This window comes from Canis lupus, chromosome 28 (assembly GCF_048164855.1).
Source record: "Canis lupus baileyi chromosome 28, mCanLup2.hap1, whole genome shotgun sequence".
Taxonomy (NCBI): Eukaryota; Metazoa; Chordata; class Mammalia; order Carnivora; family Canidae; genus Canis; species Canis lupus.
The window spans coordinates 33,710,036-33,737,586 of record NC_132865.1 but is presented as its reverse complement, the minus strand read 5'-3'; the positions used below and the strand labels follow the sequence as shown (position 1 = coordinate 33,737,586).

At 38.8% G+C, this 27,551-nt stretch overlaps 1 protein-coding gene across 5 annotated transcripts in view; it reads right to left on the bottom strand.

Annotated features, from left to right (window-relative positions):
* BPNT2 (3'(2'), 5'-bisphosphate nucleotidase 2) overlaps positions 1-23,174 on the bottom strand; it is a 38,710-nt gene extending 15,536 nt beyond the window's left edge. Inside the window, exons 1-6 of one of the 5 annotated variants that reach the window (XM_072804577.1) lie at positions 22,144-22,404; positions 21,311-21,454; positions 14,888-15,102; positions 5,234-5,401; positions 4,593-4,755; positions 3,215-3,310 (exon numbers count right to left, since the gene is read on the bottom strand). In XM_072804577.1, coding sequence (XP_072660678.1) covers positions 3,215-3,310; positions 4,593-4,755; positions 5,234-5,401; positions 14,888-14,992 — 532 coding nt within the window. In that variant the 5' untranslated portion in view covers positions 14,993-15,102; positions 21,311-21,454; positions 22,144-22,404. Of the gene's footprint in view, positions 1-3,214; positions 3,311-4,592; positions 4,756-5,233; positions 5,402-14,887; positions 15,103-21,310; positions 21,455-21,751; positions 22,012-22,143; positions 22,405-22,527 lie in introns of those variants that run through there. The other 4 variants (XM_072804579.1, XM_072804578.1, XM_072804575.1 and 1 more) reach the window with 4 other exon arrangements.
* Between the last annotated feature and the right edge of the window lie 4,377 nt (positions 23,175-27,551).

Genomic DNA, 27,551 nt, shown 5'->3' with positions numbered 1-27,551 from the left:
GAGGTTGCCTCCTCTAATTTAGCTGGATGACCCTGAGGAATGTATCAAACTTCTGAGTCTCATTTTCTCATCTGTAAGTGGTTGTATTGTAGTAAGTGTACCCCTTCCTCATGCATTATACACTAAGTGTAGCAATACTTCTAAGTTAAGTGATACTCCAATATCCACCTGCTTTATTTTCTCTAAGTGACAGAACCCCTGAACTGGATGCTTGGATGGTTACTGAAAATAAAGACCACATTTCTTAGCCTCCCCTGCAGCTGGGTTCAATTAAGTTTTGGTCAGTGGGATGTGAGCTGAAGTGATGTGTGTAACTTATAGGTCAAACCCCTAGAATGTCCTCCTTGTCTCCCTTTTGATCCTCTCCATTGGTGAAATGCGTAGAGCCATTCTCAGTCATGCAGAAGAGGGTAACAAAATTTAGTACAATGAAGCAGCAAGAGAGAATAGCCTGAGTGCCTGGACTGCTTCCACATAGGCTGTTAGAGAAGAGAGAAATCAATTATTTTGTCCAACCTCTGGTATTTGGTACAATTTATTACAGCAGCCTAAATTAGCAGCCTAACCTATACCCCCACTTATTCAGTAAGGATTAAAGGAAACATGTGAAAGCAATCCACAAACCACAAAGCAATTATAATTAACTTTAAGGCACATTGTCACAGTAAAGACATAAATCTTTCATGGCTCGTCAAATTGCCAACTGTAAAAACTATCTGAATTATGAAAAGATGATAAAAGGTCAGATAACACAAAGCAGAGTTGGTCCTGAAATGCAGAGCCAATAGTCAAGTACATGGTTCAGCCTATCTCAGAGGAGCTGGAATTTGGGATGCAATCAAAAATTAACCTTGTCTCCATTTCTGTCCACTTGACAGCCAGCCTTTTTTGTGCAGTGTCAGCCACACCACTGAGACACAGTAGAGAAGGATGGAGTCAATGACAGAACTGGATGGATGCTGGGTGGATTTGTTTCCTAGGGCTGTCATGAAAAATTACCATAAACACAGTGGCTTAGAAGGAGAAAAATTTATTTTCTCACAGTCTGGAGGCTAGATGTCCAAAATCCAGATATTGGTATTGGGAGGGTTTATCCCTTCTGGAAATTCTAAGGAAGAATTCACTGCATGCCTTTTAGCTTCCAGCAATCTTTGGTGCTCCTTGGCTTTTACGTATCACCCTAATCTGTACCTTCTCCACCATCCCATCCTCTTATCCTCTGCATGTCTCTGGAATCTGGGTTTCTCCCATCCAAGTATTAACCAGGCCCGACACTGCTTAACTTCCGAGATCAGACGAGATCAGGCGCATTCAGGGTGGTATGGCTGTAGATGGAACCTGGATTTCTTAGAAGGACACTCTCCATGATCTCATCTGGATACCTACCTTAATTACACTGGTAAAGACCTAACTTCCAAATAAAGTCACATTCTGAAGTTCTGATTGTTATTAGATTATGGTCCACCAAAATAAATGTTGAAGTCCTAATCCCCAGAACAGAAGAATTTGTCCTTATTTGGAAATGCAGTTATTGTAGATGTAATTGGCTAAGATGAGGCCATGGGGGCTAGGGTGGAATCTTACTCCAGTATGACTGGTGTCTTTGTAAGAAGAGAAGTGACACAGACACACAGATACATAGGCAGAATGTCATGAGGTGATGAAGGCAGAGACTGGAGTGATGTGTTCACCAGTCAAGGAACACAACAGACTCATGTTAAACTATTAGAAACTAAGAGAAAAATATGGAAGAATTCTCCCTTATATGAGGTTTCAGAGAGCATGTCTCTGCCAACACCTTGATTTTGGACTTCTAGCTGCAAAAACTGAGTTAGACTACATATCTGTTGTTTAAAGACACAGTTTGTGGGTTTTCTTTTTGTTTTTATGATAGCCCTAGGAAAACAATAAAGGGGTGAACATGAATTTGAGCGGGGGGGGATTATTCAACCCATGAGACGCCTTGTCATTAAGGCTGTTTTCAATGCCAGCACTGGCAAAATGGATACATACTGTCACCATCAAGAACCTCATGATCTGGGCAGCCCGGGTGACTCAGTGGTTTAGCACCGCCTTCAGCCCAGGGCATGATCCTGGAGACCCAGATAGAGTCCTGCGTCAGGCTCTCTGCATGGAGCCTGCTTTTCCCTCTGCCTGTGTCTCTGCCTCTCTCTCTCATGAATAAATAAATAAAATCTTTAAAAAAAAAAAAAAAAAAACCTCATGATTTTAGAGAATAGTGGAGCCAAAAGGCCATAATCCTTGCCCCATGTTCTTGATGGGAATTGCCAATTAAAAGTATGAGGAGTCCTTCTAGACTGTCAATGGTATAGCTTACACAACTCACTCTTTCCCTCAACTTCACCATAATAAGTCAGCATCATTCTGGAGTTGTACCACAGACCGCACTATCACTTCTATTAAGACTATGGCTAGCCTCTCTGGCAAACTACAGTATAATGGCTGTGGTAATACCAAAATGTCATGCCAGTATCCACTAGCACCGGAAGGCTCTGGGCAAGGTCATCCTGAGCTGCATGGGAAACTCTTTGGCATGGTGTTCCACACTGCCAACTCCCAACGTTGACGATCAAAGATCTGACCTGCCATCTGCACAAAGCTAACAAACATGACTACATCAAGAAATGAGATAGGCAAGGGTCAAATGGAACCCTAAAGAATGCCCAGAGATACTCTAGGATTAGCCTGATAAATAAGACTTTCACCATTAATACCATCGAATTTTGACACTGAGGCTGCCAACTTGCCATTTCCCTTAACCACCACAGTATCAAGCTCGTTTCCTAACGTGACAACAGATTTGGCTAAGGCCACTTGATGGTGGATCTCAGAATCCACATGGAATCCAATGTGTAAGAGCCCTGGGCCTTATCCCCAGCAACAGCACAAGAGAAACAGAAACTCAGCTGCTGGGAAGTTTGTGCCCGACTGTATTCCTCAGTTCCTCAACACTAACTATTCTTATTGTCAATCACAGTTTCTATCCTCTAAAGAAAGTTTAGAAAGCTTTGCTTCATCATATATTATCATTACCAACAAGAAAATCCTCACTGTATCCAATGAGAGGATAAGGTAAGGTAGGGGATTGACTTTAATAATTATTGAGCTACAGCTAAGATTCTGACAGGATAGTAAGTGCTACAGCAAATGACTTAATAGCATTAACTCTTAAAAGCTCTAGTGCATTTCTTACCTGTATATTCAGAAAATGGTTTATGTATTACTCCTAGCACAGGTTTACCATTCACAGCCACGCACACCATAGTAGTGACATACTTTCGAAGATCCTCTATGAGGAAAAAAGACGACAAAAAACAGTAACAAAATTATTAAAATAAATAATTTAAAATTTTAGTTCTGAATTTAAGAATCAAGTCAAATAATTAGAACAGTCCCTGTCCCTGCACAAGGGATGCACTCACTAAATATTACCACTACTATATGATGTGGTCAATTTTGGTTTAAGAAAGTTTTTTATTGAAAAAAAGCCCTCAATATTCCATATTTCTATTTCTTACTTCGGCAAAATATTTTCTAATTTTTACTATTAGACACCTAGGTCTTCCTCCTGTTCTCGAAATAGTTACCTACTGAGTGTCTATTATGGGTCAAGTTCAGTGCTTAAGGACGAGAATACAAAGATGAAAAAAAAGAAGGCCCCCAAATTAAGAGGACTTACCATCTAGAAGGAGCACACATAGATAAGCACGTAACTTTACCATATACACCAAAGGAACAGAGAAAAGGGAGGAATTGGATATCTCTCGGTAAGAAACTAAGCATAAAAGAGGAGCTACAGTAATGAAATCTGAGCTAGGATTTCAGGTAAAAAAACAAAAAAAATTGGGGTGAAGGCAGTAATTCTGTTTTGCTACTTAATTACCTCTGGTGCCTAGGACTTACTATTTTGAATCCCAAAGATAGATGTATATGTATAAAACCTAAGTTCCCCAAATCACAAGTAAATATTGTATCCTGCCTATATAAATAAATACTGAAACTCACATCTCAATATATAACTCAATATACAAATACCTCAATACATAGGTGTTCAATAGGAACCATTTTATTGTTGTGACTGCTAAAAATGTCCCTTCACTAAAGGGTCAGTGATAGAATGAATCACTATCAGGAAGAGAAGTATGGGGATCCCTGGGTGGCGCAGCGGTTTAGCACCGGCCTTTGGCCCAGGGTGCGATACTGGAGACCCGGGATCAAGTCCCACGTTGGGCTCCCGGTGCATGGAGCCTGCTTCTCCCTCTGCCTGTGTCTCTGCCTCTCTCTCTCTCTCTCTGACTATCATAAATTAAAAAAAAAAAGAAAAGGAAGAGAAGTATGCCACAATATGGTGGTTTTGAGGTCAGGGGAAAGGTTGAGAATAAATGACCAAGTCTAACAGTTTCATACCACACTGCATTAATCCAGCCAATTGGATTAAATTAAATTCTAATTGGAAAAGCTGTGTAAGACTGGTAAAGTATTTACCACCAAGTATACACTACTTGCCTTTGTTCTCATTTGCCAATATATAATGGCAATCAAAAGCTTGATCAATTTTAATGTAAAGTCACCTGTATATTCCTGGGTAGCATCAAGTGGATCAATCCAGACAGTAACACTTTCTGCTGGCACTTCTTTAGGGGTAGCTATTTCCTTTAGGATGTCCTCAGGAATCTTATGATCCCACAAGATAACCTCCTGATCAGCTGCATCCACATGTTCCTCAGTATTTATCTGCATCAAAAATAGATGACAGTTAAAAAAATTTACAAAGAAAAAAACACCACCTGAGAAAACACAAAAGAGGAAAAACATTTTAGACCAAATCACATAAACTGAAAGTAGATAAATCAGTATTTTTATTTTGAAGTATTTTATTGCAAAAAGGAAACCTATTATAGAAAAGAGATTCCAGCAACATCTTTTCATCAAGTACTTAACAATCTAATATTCAAGCTTAGCTTGTTGCCTAAGACAGAAAATCCAAATATAGAGAAATAGAAACTAAGAAACTATTTGAAGCTTAGTGATATTTATAAAAAAATAATAGATTTAAAGTGTTAAAATAGACAATATCACGAAACATGGAACATAATCAACTATTAAGAGGAGGAGAAAAGTGACAATGGACTTAAAATATATGCCTTAAAAAAGAAAATTCATGAACTCTGAGAGACACAATGTCTTAGAAAAGTAATCATCTAAAATAAACCTTTAGGGCAGCCCCGGTGGTGCAGCGGTTTGGCACCTCCTGCAGCCCAGGGTGTGATCCTGGAGACCCGGGATCAAGTCCCACATTGGGCTTTCGGCATGGAGCCTGCTTCTCCCTCTGCCTGTGTCTCTGCCTCTCTCTCGCTCTCTCTGAATGAATAAATAAATCCTAAAAAATAAATTAATTAAATTAAAATAAAATAAAATAAACCTTTAATTAATAAAAAAAACCCTGAAAATAATGAAATAGATAACAAGCTAGTAAACTACAAAATGTAAACAAAGCTGAAATGGGTAATCCAAAGGGATAAAACAAAACAAAACAAAACAAAACAAAAAACAGTCTTCTCTTCATTATAAACCAAAGGTATGTCACAGGATAAAATGCTAAAATCAGATTTTCTCTTTTTATTTACTAGGAAACAAAATTAAAATATGAAATCATTCTGATTCTCAACAAATATATAGAAGGGGTGAGTAGAGAATCACTTCTTTCAACAGTGAGCTTCTCAATGAATACTTAAAATATATTTTGTTTTATAAAACAATGACTTAAGTTAATGTGTTAGAATTGTATTTACTTCTAAAAATAAGGATGTACCAATAAGGTGACTCTGTCAGTTCTTAGAGGTTAATAACAGACTATCAACCATACTCATATACTACCTTACCAAGAGACGTCCTCTATCAAATCATAACATACATATGCAAGAAAAATGTCCCCAAAATGTGAATTTCCAGTAGGGACTAAGACTTAACAGGATAGGCTTTAGGGTACTGTGTTTTCTGACAAATACCCTTTCCACACCAGACCACTGTGTTTATAACTACACGTGATTCCATGCCCAGACCCCATACTACAGTGTCAGAGTGATTTTAACACTGATAACTATATAACTAAAAAGTCACACGTGGTGAAAACCCTATAAATACAAGCAATCTCTGGAAAGCGCCTTGATATATCCTAAATCGTCACAAAGTTAAAAATAGTTAATATTCCAGAAACATCAAGCCACTTAAATAAAAAATATTTTAATACAATATACAGTATTTAATACAGTGTACAGTAACATACAATCCATCCATTCACTTATTCCTTTATTGATTCCATAAACATTTACTGCCTGCAATGTACCAGACAGTTCCAGGACTTAATGTACAATAGTGATCAATTTCAGACAAAAATCTCTGCCCTTGTGGAGCTTATATTCTAGGGAAAAGAGATGAACAAGATAAGTAAAATGTGAAATTCTAAATAGTGACAACAAGGAAATACAAAATGTAGAAGGGAAAAACTGTGCTATAGGAAAGAAGCGTTGCTCTTTAAGAGTGGCTAGGATTATTCATACTAGCCAAAAATTAGAAACTACCAAATGTTGATCAACTAACAAATGGATAAACAAAATGTGGTACATCCATACCATGAAATGTTTTTCAGCCAAAAAAGGAAATGAAGTACTATTCATACTATAGCACTCATGAACCCCCAAAACATGATGCTAAGTGAAATAAGCATGAAACAAGAGATCACATAAAATGTCCATAAGAGGCAAATCTATGGAGTCAGTCGATCAGTAGATGCCTGGGGTTGGGGTAGGACTAGAGATTAGTGGTAAATGGGAACAGAGATATTATTAAGGTGATGAAAATGTTCTAAAACTGATTAATGACAAACGTTACACAACTTGGCAAATCTAAAAACTACTGAAGTGGACATCTGTAATGGGCAAAGTGTATGATATGTAAAATATACTGCAATAAAAAGCTGCTGTTTGTTTTCAAAGATACGGTAGCTAAGGAAAAGGCAAAATGAGAACGGTAATTTATTTATTTTATTTTTAAAGATTTTATTTATTTATTTATGAGAGATACACAGAGAGAGAGAATGGCAGAGACGACAGGCAGAGGGAGAAGCAGGCTCCATGCAGGGAGCCCGACGTAGGACTCGATCCCCGGTCTCCAGGATCACACCCTGGACTGCAGGCGGCGCTAAACCGCTGCACCACCGGGGCTGCCCAAGAACGGTAATCTAAAGGAAGTTAAGCCTCGCAAGCATGTAAAGGAAGCAACTTCTAGCCAATGGAGTAACAAATGTAAAAGCCCTGAGGTAGGAGTGTACCTTGATTATTCAGAGCAAAGAAGAAAGGAAGCTGGATGGAGATGAGGTCTGACAAGAACAGAAACTGCATGGTGAAGGACTCTGCAGGCATGACACAGTCAAGCTGCCTTCCACTGTAACCTCTGTTAACAATGCACAGAACGTCTAACCATTGCAGAAAGCTAAAGGAGGGTGGCGTGTGGGGGGAGGTACAGAGACAGAAAGGAAGAGTGTAATCATGACATGCAACTGATGACTTACTTACTACTGAGAAAATCCAGAACGTGTAGATAAATTAGAGAATTAAAATATAGCAGTTTCTAGATATAAAATCAATATTTAACAATCAATTGCATTTTTTATATACCAGCAACAAACATTAAAAGTATTTAACATAAAAATGGTACCCATTTAAATTAACAAAAGAAGTAAATTATCTGGACATAAATCTACCCAAGATGAGCAAAAACACTATGGAGAAAATAAAACTGTATGAAAACAAATTAATGACTTAAAAATGTTAAAGATGTCAATTCTCACACCAGTAAACCACAGATTTAAGAAACTGGTTCAATCAAAATCCCTATAGGCTGTTTTCTTCAAAGACCCTTTTTGGAGAAAGAACAGCAAAGAACAAGCCATCTTGGTGAAAGAGAGGGAAAAAAAAGAATTATTATGGTGGGATGACCTTCCTTACCAGATATCAAGATTTACTGTTTAATGCTAGAATAAAGACTATGACACTGGTAACTTATCTGGCTTTTCCCCCAAGATTCACTAAGAAAGCCATACATACATACATACATACACTTAAGTGTACAGGGTAATACTTTGTTATGTGTATATGCTGTAAAATGATTACCAAAATCAAGTTAATTAATGATGCATCTATCACCTATTTACTTTTTTCTTTTTGTGGTGAGATGCTTAAGATCTATTCTTGAAGCAAATTTCAAGTATATGGTACAATATTATTAACTATAATCATCTTCCTATAAATTTGATGCTCAGAATTTGTTCATCTTAGTTGTAACTAAAAGTTTATACTGTTAGACTGACATCTCCCCTATTCACTAATTCCCTAGTGTGGCAATCACCATTCTAGTGATTGGACCTAGTCACGGTTTCTAAGTCACAGTTTCTATGAGCTCGACTTTTTTTTTTTTTTTTTTTTTTTTAGATTCCACATATTAGTGATACCATGCAATACTTTCTCTGTGTGGCTTATCTCACTTATTAGTAATAATGTCCTCCAGGTTCATCCATGATGTCCCATGTGGCAGGATTTCCTTCTTCTTAATGGCAGAATAACGTTCCTGTGTGTGTGTGTGTGTGTATACACACACACACACACACACACTCTTTTTCTTTATTCATTCATTTACTAACAGATACTTAACCATCATTTCCATATTTGGATATTGTGACTATTCCCATAATGAACATGATGTGAGTTGCGAGTATCTCTAGATACTAATTTCATTTAAATATATATACAGAAGTGGGACTGCGGGATCATATGGTAGTTCTATTTTGAATTTTTTGAGGAACCTCCATACTGCTTTTCATAATGGCTATACCAATTTACATTCCCACCAAAAGTTCTCTCTCCATGTGCTAATAATATTTACCTCTTGTCTGTTTAATAATAACCGTAACAGGTGAGATAATACCTCAATTGTAGTTTTGATTTGTATTTCCCTGACTAGCGATGTTGAACACCCCTTCCTATAACTGATAGTCATCTGTAGGTCTTCTTTCGAAAAATGTATATTCAGGTTATTTGCCCATTTTTAATTGGATTACTTATTATTTTGTTATTGAATTGAATGAATTCCCTATACAATTTAGATATTAGCCCCTCATCAGATACATAGATTAAAAATATTTTGTCATTCCATAGGTTGCCTTTTCCTTTAACGGTTTCCTTTGCTATGCAGAAGCTTTTTAATTTGATTTTTTTTTTTTTTTTTTTTTACTTATTTTTGCTTCTTTTTAGAGGGTGGGGCAACAGGCAGAGAAAATTTTAAGCAGGTTCCACATTAGGCGGGGCTCAATCTCACAACCCTGAGATCATGACATGAGCCAAAATCAAGAGTCAGATGCTTTGACCAACTAAACCACCCAGGTGCCCTTATTTTTACTTTTCATTTCTGTACTTTTAGTGTCTTTTCCAAAAAATCATTGCTAAGACCAGTATTGAGCTTTATGGTTTCATGGGTTACATTTAAATCTTTTGTGCATTTTGAATTAGTTTCTGCTGAGTGGTATAAGATAGGGATAGAGTTTTATTCTTTTGCATATAGAGAACCAGTTTTCCCAGCACCTTTACTGAGGAACTCTTTTCCTTGTGGTATGTTCTTGATGTCTTGCTAAAGATTAAATATGTACATGTGGATTTACTTCTATATTCTATTCCTTTGGTCTACGTGTATGTTTTATGCCACCATCATAGTTCTGATTACTATAGCTTTTTAATATTCTTAATCAGGAAATATGATGCCTCTAGTTTGTCCCCCTTGCTTAAAATTCCTTCAGCTACTTGGGTCATTTTATCTTCTAAGATTTTATTTATTTATTTATCTATTTATTTGAGAGAGCACGAGGGGGAGGGGTAGAGGGAAAGGAAGACGACGACTCCCCACTGAGCAGGGAGCCAGATGCAGCACTCTATTCCAGGACCTGACCAAGATCATGACCTGAGCCAAAGACAGACACTTAACTGACTGGGCCACCCAGGCACCCAAGCTATTTGAGTCTTTTGTAGTTCCATGTTAATTTTGGATTATTTATTGTTTCTTTGAAAAATGCCATTGGAATTTTGACAGAGATTACACTAAATGTGTAGATTACTTTGGGCAACATAGGCAATTTAACAATACTAATTCTTCTAATCCAAGACATGTAACACCCTTCCATTTATTTGTGTCTTCTTCAATTATTTTCATCACTGACTTAAGTTTTCAGTACACAGATTTTACACCTCCTTGGTTAAATTTATTCCTAAATATTTTATTGTTTTTGGTCCTATTTTAAATGGAATTGTTTTCTTAATTCCCCTTTCAAATAGTTCATATTTATTGTTATTAATACGTAGAAATAACAATGATTTTTGTTGACTTTGTATCCTACAACTTTAGTTATTATTATTCTAATAGTATTTTGTTAAAAATTTTAGAGTTTTCTATGTATAAAATCATGACATCTGCACACAATTTTACTTCTTCCTTTCTGATTTGGATGCATTTTATTTCTTTTACCTACCTAACTGCTCTGTCTAGGACTTCCAGACTGGGTTGAGTGGAAATGCTAAGAGTGGGTATCCTTGTTTTCCTGATGTTAGAAGGAAAGCTTTTAGATTTTCATGAATGGGTAGCTGTGGGCTTGTCATATATGGCCTTTATTATGTTGAGGTATATTCCTTCTATGCCTATTATGTTGAGAGTTTTTATCATGAAAAATTATTGAATTTTGTCAAATGCTTTTTGTGTTTACATTTTTATACTGAGGTAATCAAATGATTTTTATCTATCATTCTGTTGGTATATCACATTGATCAAATTGCATATATGGAAACCATCCTTCATCCCAGGGATAAATCCCACTTGATCATGGTGTTTGGTTCTTTAAATGTCTAATGAATTCAATTTGGTAATATTTTGTGAGGATTTTTGCATGTATGTTCATGAGGAATGGCCCAGATTTTTCTTTTCTTATAGTGTCCCTGCATTGCTTTTGTATCAGGGTAATGCTGGCTTCATAAAGTGAGTTTGGAAGTCTTCCATCTTCTTCCATTTGGGGGAAGAATTTGAAAACGATTGGTACTTTTTTCTTAAAGATTTTATTTATTTATTTATTCATGAGAGACACAGAGAGAGAGGCAGACACACAGGCAGAGAGAGAAGCAGACTCCATGCAGGGAGCCTGATGTGGGACTCAATCCAGGGACTCCAGGATCATGCCCTGGGGCTGAAGGCAGATGCTCAACCACTGAGCCACCCAGGCATCCGGAAAAGGATTGGTATTAATTTTCCTTAAATGTTTGATAGAACTGACAAGTGAAGATATCTAGCTCTGGGATTTTCTTTACTGGGAAGTCTGATTAATGATTCAATCTTTTTACAGGTCTGTTCAGGTACTTGATTTCTTCATGATTCAGTCTTGGTAGGTTGTATGTTTCTAAGAATTAATCCCTTCTAGGTTATCCAATTTATTGGCCTATAGTTGTTCATAAGTAGTCTCTAGTGATCATTTGTATTTTCCAGTATCAGGTGTAATATTTATGATTTCATTCCTGAATTTATATATTTGAATCCTTTCATCTTTGACTAGCTAAAGGTTTGTCAATCTTATCTTTTCAAAAAAGAACAGCTCTTAGTTGGTATTTTCAATTGCTTTTCTAGTGACTATTTCTGCTCTGACCTTCTGCTAACTTTGAGCTTAGTTTGCTCTTTTTCTAGTTCCTTAAGGTATAAATTAGGTTATCTGAGATCTTTCTTTTTTCTCAATGTAAGCATTTATCATTATAAATTTCACAGAACCTTTGCTACATCCCATAAGTTTTGGCATGCTGTACTTTTATTTTTGTAAATTAGTTAATTATTTTTAAAGACGGGGAGAGGGGGAGGTGGCCAAGGGAGAGGGGAGAATCTTAAGCATGCTCCACACTGAACACAGGACTCAAATCCCTGGACCCTCAGATTATGACCTGAGCCAAAATAAAGAATTGGATGCTTAACCAACTAAGCCACCCAGGCACCCCCATTTTTGTTAATTTCAACATTTTTTTTCATTTCCCTTTCAGTTTCTTCTAAGATGTATTGGTTGTTCAAGGGTATATTGTTTAATTTCCACATATTTGTGCATCTTCCAGCTTTTGTCCTATTGTTGCTTCTAGTTTTATACCACTCTGGTCAAAAAAAAGACCTGTGATATGATTTTTAATCTTCAATTTGTTAAGACTTGTTTTCTGGCCTTACATGGGATCTACCCTAAGAGTATTCCATAGGAGCTTGAGAAGAATGTGTATTCTCTTATTGTTGGATGAAATGATTTGTATATATCTGACACTTGTATCAGTTTGAAGTATTTATTTATTAGTGATCTGTTAAATTGATCTATCCATTGGTGAAAGTGAGGTATTGAAGTCTTTACTATTATTGCATTGCTATCTGTTTCTGTCCTCAGATTATAAAAATTGATTAATAAATTTAGTGCTCTGACTTTGGGTGCATATGTGTTTACAACTGTTATATCATTTAGATGAATTGACCCTTTTATCATTACATAGTACCTTCTTTGTCCCTTCTATTTTAAAGTCTACTTTGTCTGATAGTAGTATAGCTACCCTGTTCTCTTTCGGGTTTCCCTTTGCATGGAATATTTTTTCCATCCCTTCACTCTGATCCTATGTGTGTCTGCAAAAATTAAGTATTTTTCTTACAGGTAGCATAGAGTCTTTTTTTTTTTTTTTAATCCGTTCACCTATTCTGTTTTTTGGGTTTTCTTTAAAGAATTTATGTATTTATTCATGAGAGAGACAAGATAAAGCAGGCTCCTCAAAAGGGAGCCCAACGTGGAACTTGATCCCAGGACCCTGAGATCACACCTTGATCCATAGGCAGATACTCAACCACTGAGCCACCTAGGCATCCCACCTACTCTGTTTTTTGATTGGAAAATTTAGTTCACCTACATTTCAATTATTAGTTAACTATGGACTTATTAGTTCCACCTTGTTACTGTTTCCTGGCTTTTTTGTAGCTTCTTTGTTCCTTTCTTACTCTCTTGCTTTCTTCCTCTGTGATTCAATGATTTTCCATGGTGGTATCCTTTGTCTATGTCTATCAGAGGTTTTTGCTTTGTAATTATCATGAGACTTACATAAAATATCTTATAGTTATAATGGTCTATTTTAAGTTGATGATAACTTAACTTTGATAGCATATAAACTCTTCCTTCTTTACTCCCTCCACAACATTTCATGATTTTGATGTTACATCTTTTTATATTCTGTATCCATAAACAAATTTTTGTAGCTATAGTGTTAAAAACACTTTTTTAAAAAGTGTTTTGTCCTTTAACTTTTATATTCATTAAATGATTTACACACTATTGGAATATTCTGAATTTCCCTATACACTTACCAGTGAATTTTATACTCTGTTTTCATATTACTATTTAGCATCCTTTCATTTCAGCTTAAAGAATTTCCTTTAACATATCTTGTAAGGCAGGTTTAGTAGTGATGCATTTATTTGTCTGGCAAAGTCTTTATTCTACATTTCTGAAGGAGAATGCTGCAAGTTAACGTATTCTTGGTTGGAAGGGTTGGGTTTGTTGTTGTTGTTTTTTCCTCAGAACTCTGAACATGTCATCCTATTCTCTCCTGGCCTGTAGGGTTTCTGATGAAATATTTGCTGATAGCTTTACAGGGGTTCCCTTATATCAGAGGAGTTTCTTTTCTCTTGCTGCTTTCAAAATTCTGTCTTTGATTTTTGATAGTTTTTAAAAAATATATCTCAATTAAATCCTCTTGGAGTTGAATTTATGGGCCTATGGGCTTCACCTTCCTGGATGTCCCTATATCTCCCCCTGATTTGGTAAGTTTTCAACCACTATTCCTTTAAATGAACTTTCTGCCCTTTTCTCTTTAGCTGGAACTCCCAAAATGTAAATAGTTACATTTGATGGTGCCCCATAATGCATACACTCATTTTATTTATTTTTTCTCCGTTGACTGGATGATTTCAAATCATCTGTTTCTGAGTTCACAGACTCTTTCTTCTGCTTGATCAAGTAGATTTGTTCTACTGCATTTTCATTTTGTATTCTTCAGCTCTAAAATTTCTAAAATTTGTGTTTTTAAACTTCTCTTTGTTGTATCTCTCCCTTTGTTCATGTATTGTTTTCTTGATTTCTCTGAGTTGTTTGTGTTCTCTTAAGCTCACTGAGCTTCCTTAAAACAATTATTTTGAATTCTTCGATAGGCAATTTGAAGATCTCCATTTTGCAGGGGGGAAGAAGATCAGTTATTAGGAAATCATGTTCCTTTGGCAATGCTTATTTCCTTAATTTTGTTGTGCTTTATCTCAATCCCATTAATGCCACGCCAGATGCCTCCCATTTGTTTTCTCTAGGGTGGTACCCTGAAATGCATAAGTTTATGAGCCTTTTACCAATTCCTCAGTTATGGTGGTTTTCTGAACTTATTTGCTAGCCATTTGCAAAGGCTTAGTCTCACCATCTACAGGAGCATGCACTAACATGGGTCAGTAGGGTGTGTTTGGGCAAGACACATAGAGTGTTGGGGGTGACTGAGCCAGTTGAGGCGATCTGAGGGTGAGGCATCCAGTGGCTCTTGGGCAGCCTTCCTGATGAGTGTCTATGAGGTAAGTAGCATCCTTTTGGAGTTTTGAGCCCTGGTTTATGTGCTCCCATAGCCTCTGTGCTCCCAACCCCTCAGCCTTACGGATCACTTCAGTAATGTAGGTGATAAGAGACAGAAGTGGGTTTCTTGAGCAGTGTCCTGCTTGGCTGGGAAAGCCACATACTCACTTGCACACTCCTGTGGGTGAAACTGCAGGATCCAGGGGTCTCTTCAGGCACTGATCTTGATGGAGGGGTAATGCAAGCAAAGTGAAAATGTTCCTCAGCTCTCATCAATGCATTTCTTCCCAAAATTCTTTTTTTTTTTTCTCTAACTTCTCCACGAGACTCCCAGACTCCTATAAAGGAGCTCTTGTCTGTGAATGACTACCAAAATCAATGTCCTGTGAGGGAATGACAATAGAGAACTCCTATTCTATCATCTTGCAGACATCACTTTAAAGTATTTTGGCTTTAGAGCCCATGCACTTAATAGTAATACAATGCTAGGCTATGTCAGATGAATGAGTGAAAGAGTAAACACCATGTAAATACCAGAGAATAAATTTAAAAAACAACAGATGTGATTCCCAGAAGCTACAAAGTAGTTTACAAATTACAAACCCATATAGTTTACAAAAATGGCAGTGCCAAATCTGGGTAGCAACTACTACTGTGCTTTTATAATTAAGATTTTTCCCTAAAATTTAACAACTCAGCTTCTCCATATCCTTTCAATGTAGTACGACCTAACAAATTACAGAACTGTATCCGAAAACATCTTCACTGAGAGTCAGGTGAGAAGAAACAAATGGAGCAAGAGAATAAGAACATCAGCACAATGTCCTCATCTACTTTTGCAATAAATGCTATTTGTAATTTGCCACTACCATTACACATCTACAAACTGAAAGAATCCACTATCCACACCATTGGAAACAGCCTTATAAACAGCTGGCAAGATCAAATCAGTAAATCTCAATTCTTCTCCACATTTCACCAGTCCTAAGTCCTAGAAATTCTATCTCCCAATTCTAAATGCATAAAACTAGGTATACCAAGCAAATCTTGATTTAAACATCTATCTCTCACTTGGATTTCTAAAATAGCCTTTATTTTTGCCTCCTATAATTCATTCACTGATCCATTCACTCATTCAACAACTATTAATGACCACATTCTAAACCGTTCGGGGCACTGGGATAAAATAATGAACAAAATGGACATAATTATTGCCTTTATGAAGCTTCCCTTTGCAACCCAGCAACCTGCCGTCTTTCTAAATCATACTATTGTCACTGCCTGCTTAAAACCTGCCAATGGCTTCTCATTACACAGAGATAAAATCCAGCCTCTTTGTCATCACCTACCAAGTAAGGCCTGGATGATCTGGTCCCAGGAACCTTTCTCTATTTGCACCCTTATTTACTACACTCCAGACTTGTCTTTTCTGGCCCGTTGACCTCAGGGCCTTTTTACTGTACTCTTCTGCTCAAATACACTTTTCCCAAATCTCTGCATGATGGTTGGCTTCTTATCATTCAGATCTCAGTTCAAATGACAGTGCTACACAAAGGTCTGCCCTGACTATCATAGCCAAAGCAGAAACCTCCACTCACTCTTCTGACATGGTCTCATTTTTCTTCTTCAAAAACCTTATCAGTATCTAAAATCAGTTTATTTGTTCACATGTTGTACCATCTATCCTGACACAACAGAATGTAAGTTTTAGAAATTTAAAGACACAATTTCCTTCAGACTATTGCCACATCCCACTGCCTATACCAGTGCCTGGCACAGTAGGTGTTGAATAAATACTTCTACATTGACAACATTATTCTTTGCCAATGTACTTTCATCTCTTTCCCCAACCATTTCAGTTCAATCCACTCTCCCACCCTCGTTGCTACTGCCTATCTGCCTCAGTCCTCAACAGGAATTGAGGAATAGGAAATCAAGACTCCAAACACAATTAATACTATCCATATGAAGTTCGGTTACTTTGGGGTTGAAGAAGCTTTTGGTTAATGCCTTAAGAAGGTACTAAGTACTGCATTTCTTCATAGATCATACTATCATAAAAAGTTTTCAGATATACTGCCTTTGCACTGCGCCTATCACACAGTAGGCATTCAATAACAATTTTCTAAATGGATAAACATGGCTCTACGTGTCTTCTTCCACCTTTACAGAAGTGTTTTACTATGTACCTATAAATATCTTTCACATATGTACCTATAATTGAACATGCTGTAGTGTCTTCCATCTTAAAAACAAGACCAAAAAAATCAAAATTCCACAGAAACTTCTCTTAGTCCCATGTTAGACCACAGCCATGCTCCCTAGAAGTCCGATTTCTTGAAAGCCTTGTCTTTACTATCTCCATTTCCCCCTCCTATCTTTTTCAATGTTGCTCCCTTTCCATTAAGCCACCAAGCAAGCTCTCAAAGTTCAGCAATCACCATTTACTATACAGAACCATTATTAAGAGTACGTTCTATCATTGCTAGCTTCTCAATTTATTGGGAATGTGACTTATCTAAGCTAATCTCTCTGAGCTGCTAAAAGTAGATGATAAATATATCTTCTTACTGAGTTTTCTGGATGAATTAATGAAATAAAATAGGTAAAACAAACAAGCCTAGCATAGTGCTAACACAGAGTCAGCACTTAATAAAGGGTAGCTGCTATTATTATTAAATGATTATTTTCAATCTTTGTTATCCTTGGCCTTAGACACTTTATCTTCCCCTTTCACACTATACTCTTTCTATAAGAAATACTGTCCAGGGATCCCTGGGTGGCGCAGCGGTTTGGCGCCTGCCTTTGGCCCAGGGCGCGATCCTGGAGACCCGGGATCGAATCCCACATCGGGCTCCTGGTGCATGGAGCCTGCTTCTCCCTCTGCCTGTGTCTCTGCCTCTCTCTCTCTCTCTCTGTGACTATCATAAAAAATTTTAAAAAAAATCTTTAAAAAAAAAAAAAAAAAAGAAATACTGTCCACAATAGGTTTCAAATAATATTGCAACGATGAGTCATAAATTCCTATTTCCAATTCAGAGGTCTCTTCAGAGCTTCAGACCCATATATTCAAATACCCCTATAACATGTCCCCTTGGCCATATCAAAGGCAACTCTAACTTTGTTAAGTCTAAGATAGCATTCATAATCTGCCCCCCCCTCCCCAGACACGTATCCCTCACTCTTCTTCACCTCCAGCAAAACACCAATTGTGAATGTCAGATATAGAGGGGTAATCTCTGTAACAGCCTTAAAAATTCTCTCATCTCTTTCCAATTCTACTTTCTCTAAAAAACACACCCCCAATTTAAAATGTATCATCTCTCTCTTGAAAAAACCTCCTAGAAGGACAAACATTATATGTTCTCATTCATTTGGGGAATATAAATAATAGTGAAAGGGAATATAGGGAAGGGAGAAGAAGTGTGTAGGAAATATCAGAAAGGGAGACAGAACATGAAAGACTCCTAACTCTGGGAAACGAACTAGGGGTGGTGGAAGGGGAGGAGGGCGGGGGGTGGGGGTGAATGGGTGATGGGCACTGAGGGGGGCACTTGACGGGATGAGCACTGGGTGTTATTCTGTAAGTTGGCAAATTGAATACCAATAAAAAATAATTATAAAAAAAAAAAAAACCTCCTAACTGGTTAACTTCCTCCAAACTATTCTCCAAGCATCAATCCTAAGGCCTTCCAATCATTCAAAATACTGTACGCTAGTTAAAAGTACACTGTGGTTACACCTCCTATACTGCTTTATACGCAGAATTAAACAGACCTATGAGGATTCTCAGACCATTAAGTAATTATCTCTCTGCAAGCCTAAAATTATTTTTTTTAAGATTTTATTTATTTATTCATGACAGACACGGAGAGAGTGAGAGGCAGATACATAGGCAGAGACAGAAGCAGGCTCCATGCAGGGAGCCCGATACGGGACTCGATCCTAGGACTCCAGGATCATGCCCTGGGCCGAAGGCAGATGCTTAACTACTGAGCCACCCAGGCATCCCCTAAAATTATTTTCTAGCTGTCTTAATGTTGGTAAATTATTTAGCCTCTCCAGGCTTCAATTTCTTTATCTACAGAATAGAGGCAATAGCACTTATGCTGTTGTCAAGTGTACAATAATAATATTAATAAAAAGCTTAAAAGCTTAATTCAGGGCTTGCTACTTACTGAAAGCTAAATAAATGTTAGCTAATAAACCAAGCTGAGTATAACTTTCCCACTGCCTGAGTTCTGGTCCTCATCTCTTGCACAGCCTATTTTAGCATACTCCTAACTGGTCTCATCCACCTCCAAATGCCCAGAGCCCAAAGTATGGCATACTGCAGGCTTCAAGAAAAGTCAGATAAATCTGGTCTTCTTTAGTACTTTAGGATTAAGCTAAAGATCAGGTCCAAAACTCTTTGAGCTTGTCATATGATCCAGCCCCTGCTTACATTCCTAATTTCTTCCACAGTAATTTCCCCCATTGTGCATCGGATTCAGATTCACCAGGACACTTGAATTTACTATACTACCACTTCTAATGGGCCAACTCCTTTCAACCTCGTTTTCTGTCTCCGATGCTTATGTCTGCACTAATAATCAAATTACTAGTTATCTAGATTTTACAGAAAAGGAAACTATAGCTCAAAGAAGTAAAATGACCAGTCAGGATCACATAGGTGGGTTGCTGGACAAGATATCCAGATAAGTGTTCCTAGCACTATATTAGGACTTCTCAAACTTTTCCAATGAACACTCCTGTTGAGAGAAGAGCTTTAACTCCCATCTTAGGGGTCAAAGGAGGCATAGACTCAAGACTCCTACCAGCGTGGAGTACCATGATTTAACTTCAAATATAATGAATCATTTTCAAAGTAAAAAATTTTGAACAAGTGAAGTCGAGGACAAGAGCCTCTCACGATTTAGAGTTCCCTGTATGTTACACTAAAAGTATAAATTTGAGTTTGTCTGTTCTGCGGCTCGAAATCCACTCCAAAAAACCTATTTCAGCCTTCATCACTATTCAGAGGATATAATTAAAGACAGTATTATACAAATGACTATAGTTACTATCACTCTCCTATAACAAAATCAAGCATAGGCAGAGTGTTTAGGAAGAGGAGGAAGACTGCCCTGAGCACTCTCCACAGATCCCTAACCTAAGAAAGGCTGAAGACAAAAGGAAATCCAGGGATTTTAGCCAAATCTGAGTTTTCCTAGGATAACACTCAGTTTTGCAGAGTAGGGCTTCTCAACCAGGGCACCAAATGAAAACAGGATCATTCTCTGTTATGGGAAGCTGTCCTGTGCATTTGTGGGCCATTTACAATCTACCTAATAGATGCCAATAGAATTCCACCCCCAGTTGTGACAAGCAAAAATCTCCAGACTTTGCCTAATGTCCCTTGAGGGCAAAACCACTCCCATTTGAGTACTCCAGAATGTATAGAGATATACACCTGGTATATCCCTGTACTGAGAAGTAAACATCAGGAGAGCTCAAGACTCTGATTCTAGACACGAAAATTGTGGGACAAAATAGAAGACCTTTTCTTTACTTGCCCTGGGCACCAGAATAAAAGAAGTATCTGTGGCTTCTCAATGCTAACTTTCCATAAAGAAGTAAATGGAGTGGGATTTGACTTAAACTCCTTACCAAAAAAATCCAGGTGACACTTCAAAAACAACCAGACAGCTAAAACTGTATTCTGGGTGCTGGGGGACAAGACAGGAAGAATCCAGGGCTGAGTTTCTACTTAAATGACAATATCTGGCCTCTAGAATAACAACAAATTGATAAAAGGAGGCGGCTCAACATGACACCACCCTACTCTGACACTGTATAAATGAACATAACCTCCTCTATTCCAGACAAAGTCCAACAATAAAGATCTACATGTAAACATTTAAACAGTCACAAGAAAAAAAGTTATTTTATTTATTTTACATAAAGGCAGAGCCTTCAACATCTGCAATTCTGAAAGCCTAGCTTTTACGTTTAATAAAATACAGCTCACCACCCTCGGCAGCTATTCAGCTATTAGCGTTCGCTAGTAAGTGAGAAAACAAATGCAGAATCCTGTGGAAGTTACCCAGAACAAAAGGTTTGGTAGGGGTGGGGTGGAGTTCACATGTGAACACACATTCACACACTTCCATGTTTTTGGTACTTAAGAGTATTTTTATCTTTATCTTTAAAACAAGAAATTCAACTCTGTTTGATATATTTTACTATAACTGCTTTTAACCTTCCACAATTTTATGTTTTCCCCAGGAAATTATACTGTAAACTTTAAGTAGCCTCCTAAAGAGCTGGCTAAAATGAAGAATTAGATCATTCATATAAACTCTGGAGTGTCACAAGCCTCAAGTTTCCCATCTGTAAACTGGCATAAATAAAATTTACTTCTTAAAGTTGCCATGGCGATCAAATGAAGTCCTGTGTGTCCAATATCTGGGTGCCTAAAATACACTCAAGAAATGGTTACCATTTCTACTGTTGTAACTATACTACATCAACTTCTCTGAAACTGTTTCTTCCACAACTCTTAAGAACGGGTGTTTTGGAGAAAGAAAATGTTTTAGAAGCACATCTTACATTTACGTAAACACGAAAGAAGTATTATTTGTGATGATAAAGCAGAGTAGGGCAAAAGAAAAGTGTTCAGTGTTTTGAGAATTCTCGTGTCAATTAACATCTGGTTGCCAGCAGCTCATGATATGAATCCGATGTTCCTTCCTCCTGCAAAAAAAAATTTTTTTAAAGGAAAGAAAAAAAGAAGTAAGCAAAAATGGCAGAAAGAGGAAAAAAGAGAATCAAAGCAATAATATGATAGACCAGAGGGAGGGTTACACAAGATAAGTAAGTTCTACAATAGTATGCTCCTAAGTCTTCCAAGAACAACAGTAAAAGGTCATATACCTTTCAAAGCAGCTGGGGTTCAGATTTCACTGTTTATCTAAGTAATAGAATTCCACTGGAAACATTTTTTTTTTTCCCCAGTAGCTAAGATCTACTGTGAGGTGAGTTAACACGTACACTTACAAAGCACTGCCATGCCATGTTAAGCTCTTCCTCTGGAATCACAATACGTTTTTAAAGTTTTATTCATTTGACAGTAACGCCACTAAAATAAATTCAAAGAGTATCAATAACAAATTCAAAAATTCTGGACTTATCTAAGAAAATGTCAATTCCTTCTCCCAGAAACCTGCCCAAATAAAAGGCAAATGTTCAATTCTTATTCTCTGCAGAAAATACGGGATAGATGGCTCAAATGAAGTGGCTGGGAAATACACTTCCACACACTTTTCTGAAGGGCCCCCCAAATGCATGCCATCAAGAGGTCACTCTACAGCTAAAGTAAAGCATGAGCATACCCCGTCCCCCCCCTCCCCCCCCCCCAGGGCCCGGCATAAGAAGAGCTGCACCACAAGACTTCCGCAGTTCGGGCCTCCATCGGCTCCTGGTGAGTTGAGTCTGGCAGAAAACGTGTGTGGTGCAGTCCCGACCCTCCCGGCAACTGCAGCAAGGAGGGCTAGCGGGCCCCTTCGGTTTAGACAAGGGCCTGCCGAAGGGAACGGGGCTCGCTGCCACAGCCTGGACTCCAAGGCCCCCCCAGAACGCAGGGCTCCAGCTCCCAGGCGAAGCGCCGACACACAGCCCGGAGGGGCCACAAGGGCCGGGGCTCGGGGTCACTCCGCCGGCCGCGTCCGCCCCGCCAACGCCCCCACGCGCCGCGCCCACGCTGCCGCGCGCGTCTCAACCTCCGCGTCCGCGAGCCGGGCCCCGGCCCGCAGCGCCCGGGCACCCACCTGCACGCTGGGGAAGGCGGTCTTGAGCAGGTAGAACATCTTGCGGTTGGACAGCACGTCCCCGCTCGTCATCTTGTCCTCGGCTCCCTCGCGCGTCTTCCCCTTGGACTTCTCGTGGAGGACGTTGCTCTCGCGGACGCGCCGCACTTCGTCGCCGCCGCGAACGGCCGCCAGCACCGACACGGCCAGCATCTCGCGCAGGTCCACGGTGCCCCCGTCGGCCGCGGCCGCCGGCCCCGCCGCCCCGCCGCCGCCCGGCTCGCCGCCCAGGCCGAAGAGGCTGAAGCGGCCGGCCAGGAAGCCCGAGTACAGGTGGTAGAGCACGCCGAGCCCCAGCAGGCAGAACACGGCCACCCCTAGCGGGGACAGGCGGATGCCCATCGGGGCCATGGCGCGGGAGGCCGGGGCTCCGGGCGGCGGCCCTCACAGGCCTCCCCGCGCTCCCGGGCCGGGCGCCGCGCCTCCTACACCGGCGTCCGCTCGCCGGCGCCCGCGCGCCCCATCGCTCCCCCCCCGGGCGAGGCCGAGCCGCGCCGACGAGCCCCCCCCCCGCCGCACTGCCGCGCGCCAACTGCCCCGGGCAAGCGCGCTCGGCGCTCCTCAGCCGGTCAGCGGCTCCGGCTTCCACGTTAGCCCACGGCGGCGAGGTGAAAGGGGAGCGTGGGTGTGTATCCGGGTTACGCGAGGGGGCGGGGCCACCCTGGAGGCGGGGCCACCCTGGAGGCGGGGCCACCCTGGAGGCGGGGGCTCCGGGCTGCGGAGCCGCGGGACCGCCCCGCCTCCTCTCGGTGCCGGGCTTCGGGGTGGCCTCTGCGTGCGAGTTTGCTGCTCTCCGCGCCGGGGAGGTGCCGACCTGCCCTGTGTACGATTTAAGTTAAATCCCTCTTTGAACAAAGATGTGCGGCCGACATAAAGTTTAGCCTTTATTTTGCAGTCTAGACTTTGCATCACTCCCAGATTATTGAGGAACGGAGGAAATTGCAAGCCATTTCCAAACAAATGTGCATGTGTTTTTCTCCGGCGTTCGTGGAGACAGAGCCTGTAGCTTTAAATCGCTTCTCCGCCCTGGGAGAGGTGGGCAGTGGCCGGTACTGGAGAATTTTACTTGGCTCTCTAGCGTGTTGATCTCTCTATGGTTAAATAAACGTGTGTGCCTTTATACCTGTATGTTGGTAGAGGTTTTCCCCTATATCTTCAGCCAGAATAAATCATCCTTTATGCAGGTGAGAAACATGGCTTGATTCTGGGCTTTCATAAGGAAGGGAAACGCTCAGGGCTTCTCTCCCTTCCAAGGGTACTTTCTTTACACGTAACATTCCTCCCAGAGGTTGAGATGGAAGAGGAAAGGTCTGAGAAATCCCACTTGATATAAAGATTATCACAGAATGGCCAGTGAATCTAGAATTCGTAATCTTTGAGTCGATATAGGTCCTTCAAATGAGCTTGCAGAAGCCCCTACCAGATCAGATATAACTGCCTTCAACTATGCCGCTTACCTTAGCAGTCATGGTTAATACTGACTAAATTTTAAGAAGTATTACAATAAGCAGCAGTAAATTTATTATGCTTAATGAATATTAAGATGTGCAGTATCATTCTCAACTGTGGGAATATTTATATAAAACTCAACTTAAAATGCAGCCTATTTTACAGATCATAGCCCAAAGTCATTGGTTTTAAATGGGCTTTAGTAAACATTAATGACCTTAAAAACTGCAAGTATACAGAATAGATTCTGAACATCCTTTGCTAAGCAAGTCCTTAGAGACAGGCTGACCTTCACCAGCTCCTTAGAGTTCAGAACATCTGTAGAATTTGCATATGGTTATATAGATACAATAAACAAAGACTATTGATTGCTTGGTCTCCCTGGCAGCCATCTGTAACTAGCTTAAAAATAATCACAGAACAAAATCAAGTACAAATACAAATCAATGAAAGAACAGTCTCTGGAGTGTTGACAGCACCAGATCTTAAAGAAGTGGCTTTGTTCTCACAGCTTTTGGGAACAAATTCACAATTAAGCAAAGCCACTTTCAAAAGAAATCTGAAAATGAAGGTCACAGGGTAATTATGGCAACCAAATCCAGAAATAAATATAAAGATCACAGCAGAAGTAGAAAGGCTCAAGTTCAACAGAGCCACTTCAAACTATACTATGAGATCAGTAAAAGTTATGGGTTGGGAGTAGTTGTGAAAATATTAAAAGCATCATTAGAAAGTATGGATGAGGTTAATAAAATAAACTGAATAATATTTTCCAAGGATATTAGAAAGGATTCCAGCCCCATTCACTGTGGCATTATACAAAGCACTAGTGAGACACCCAGAGAGATACTGAAAGCTCTGGCCATTTATACTACAGGGAAGGGATTAAAGTATTGAAGGAAAAGATACCCTGAAACAAATGGGTGAGTTCCAAAAGGGGCCCTAGTACAGGTGACCATAGAGAATAGGTAATAAATACTGATAAAATATAACATGTAATTATTAAACTGTGTGTTGAAGAGAAAATGTAATTAATTACATGTGGGGCACAGACGTTGTCTTAGAACCTTCACAAACATTTGATTGCAAGAAACTTGCTTTTCCAGTAACAAATTGGTACAGGTTCTAAAGAATGCATGCATACTGAGTGAGGGGCCTGGGTGGTGCAGTCAGTTAAGCATCTGACTCTTGGTTTTGACTTGGATCAGGATCTCAGGGTCAGGAAATCAAGCCATATGTCAGGCTCCCTGCTCAGTGCAGAGTCTGCTAGAGATTCTCTCTCCCTCTGCCTCTCCTGCTGGCTCTCACTCTCTCTCAAAAAGAAAAGAAGGAAAAGAATACATATGTACTAATGAAAAATTATATGAAAGTAAATACAAAATTACAGGTTTGGGAAATGAGGCAAACTGGACTTTCAAATATAACTTTTTTTTTTTTTTTGGTATTGAAGAAGATGAGAACTGCTCATAATTAGTATAAACACTAATAGTAACAAGAATTGACACATGGTAGGGACACTTGGGTGGCTCAGTGGTTGAGCGTCTGCCTTTGGCTCAGGGCCTGATCCCTAAGTCCCGGGATCAAGTCCAACATTGGGCTCCACACATGGAGCCTGTTTCTCCCTCTGCCTCTGTCAATGCCTCTCTGTCGCTCATGAATAAATTTTTAAAAATCTTAAAAAAAAAAAAAAAGAATTGACACATGGTAGAAAGTTTTTTAATTACTTTCTGCTTACCTGGCTTGGCAGACTCTACTTGCTACTATCTGCTTGTTTATACCTAGTAAATGCCACCTTTTGAAGCACTGTCCCCTCTCACTCCCACTACTAGAACTTTAAATACTTCTTAAGAGTCAGTTTTTTTTATTCCAACCTCCTTTTGCCATTGTGGTTACTATTTTAAAAAATAAGTTAAATATTATGTAAAACACTCAAATATGAATATAAATATAAAACTGAAAGCTTTGAATGATTTGATATGGGTTAGCTGTTAAAAACAAAAATTACAAAAAATAAAAAAATAAAAAAAATAAAAATTAAAAAAAAAATTACGGGGCAACTGGGTGATTCCGTTAAGTGTCTGCCTTTGGCTCAGGTCATGATCTCTAGGTACTGTGTTCCCCACATCTCCCTCTCCCTCTGCCCCTTCCCCTGCTCATGCTCATTCTCTCTCTCTCTCTAATAAATAAAATATTTTTTTAAAATTACCATCAACTTAAATGTTGGAGCAAAAACTGTACCCCAGTGTGAAGAAAAAGAATCATAGAAGCTCAAATGTTTAAATCAGATTGCTTGACTTTAAGGAAACCATCCGGTCATTTTAGATAATGCATTACTCATGTGGCTAAAGTGTAGCTAATGAATATACTCAAAGAAAACCCTTTGCCTTACATTAAAAGATAGACAAATGATTATATATCTATATATTTACATCTATAATCCACTCCTATATTGGTTGTATCAGACAAAGGCGCTCTCCTTAAAGTCCATATGCTGGTACAATACCATACCACCTTTCTTTATGTTCCCCATTAGGTGTGAATAATACCTATTTATAGAAAAGTATTAATATCTTAAATGATGAGGATATTTTGATTTGTCTGAATGAGTCCTGACCCCAAAGTTTATCTTATAGATTCTGTGAGCATGCACACGTATGTGTGTGTGTGTGTGTGAAATTTCTACCAGCTAGTTTTCTTGTATGTTTTTTCTTTTAAAAGAGCATTTAAGGGGGACAACAAAATTAATTAAGTGATCAGGCTAGCTGGACCCTAGGGAAAAGTGGTTTTACTACTTTTCCGAGAAAGCAAGAGAAAACAATTAATGGCAGTTCTTCATATTTAAAATATTCCAAGAAGAGTATTGTTTGTATGTTCTTCCTATAAATGATAGATCCAGTGATATGGTGCTTGGTGCTGCCATTAAAATTCTCTCTAGCAGATCATACAATTCTTGGGCAATGGCTTTCATATGTTAAGATTTCATACGTCTGTTTCTAAAACATGATCTCTATCCAGTCTTAGAATTGATTTTCCCAAAGATTTAGAAATACTCAATTTAAATGGGTAACTTTTTCAATTAATATAAAATAATGTGTTAGCACTGTAATCTTCTACTATGACTCTGATCTTAGCAATAATAACAGCACATACTTTAAATAAAAGCAATGTGGTAGGTATATAAAATAGAAAACACATAATTTCTACCCTTTGAAATTGTAATCACTCTAATCCATGCAATCCACATGACGTGAGGTATTTTACGTATCTTTCTTTCTTCTGACCTTTTGCATATACGAACTCAGTAGATATTTATGAAAGTGGACTTTTAAAACCTAGTTTTAAGGAAATTTTATCTATTGTATAAAGTGTTTTTAAAACTCTTGAATTTAATAAATACACTAAGGAACCCAACAACCATTTTGTCTATCCAGAACCTTCATTTTATAGGCATACAAGTCAGATGAAATACATATTTGCTTTGGAGCTGTTAAGATGTCAAATATTTAATTTTTGTGTGTGCTCCTTATTAAAGCCAA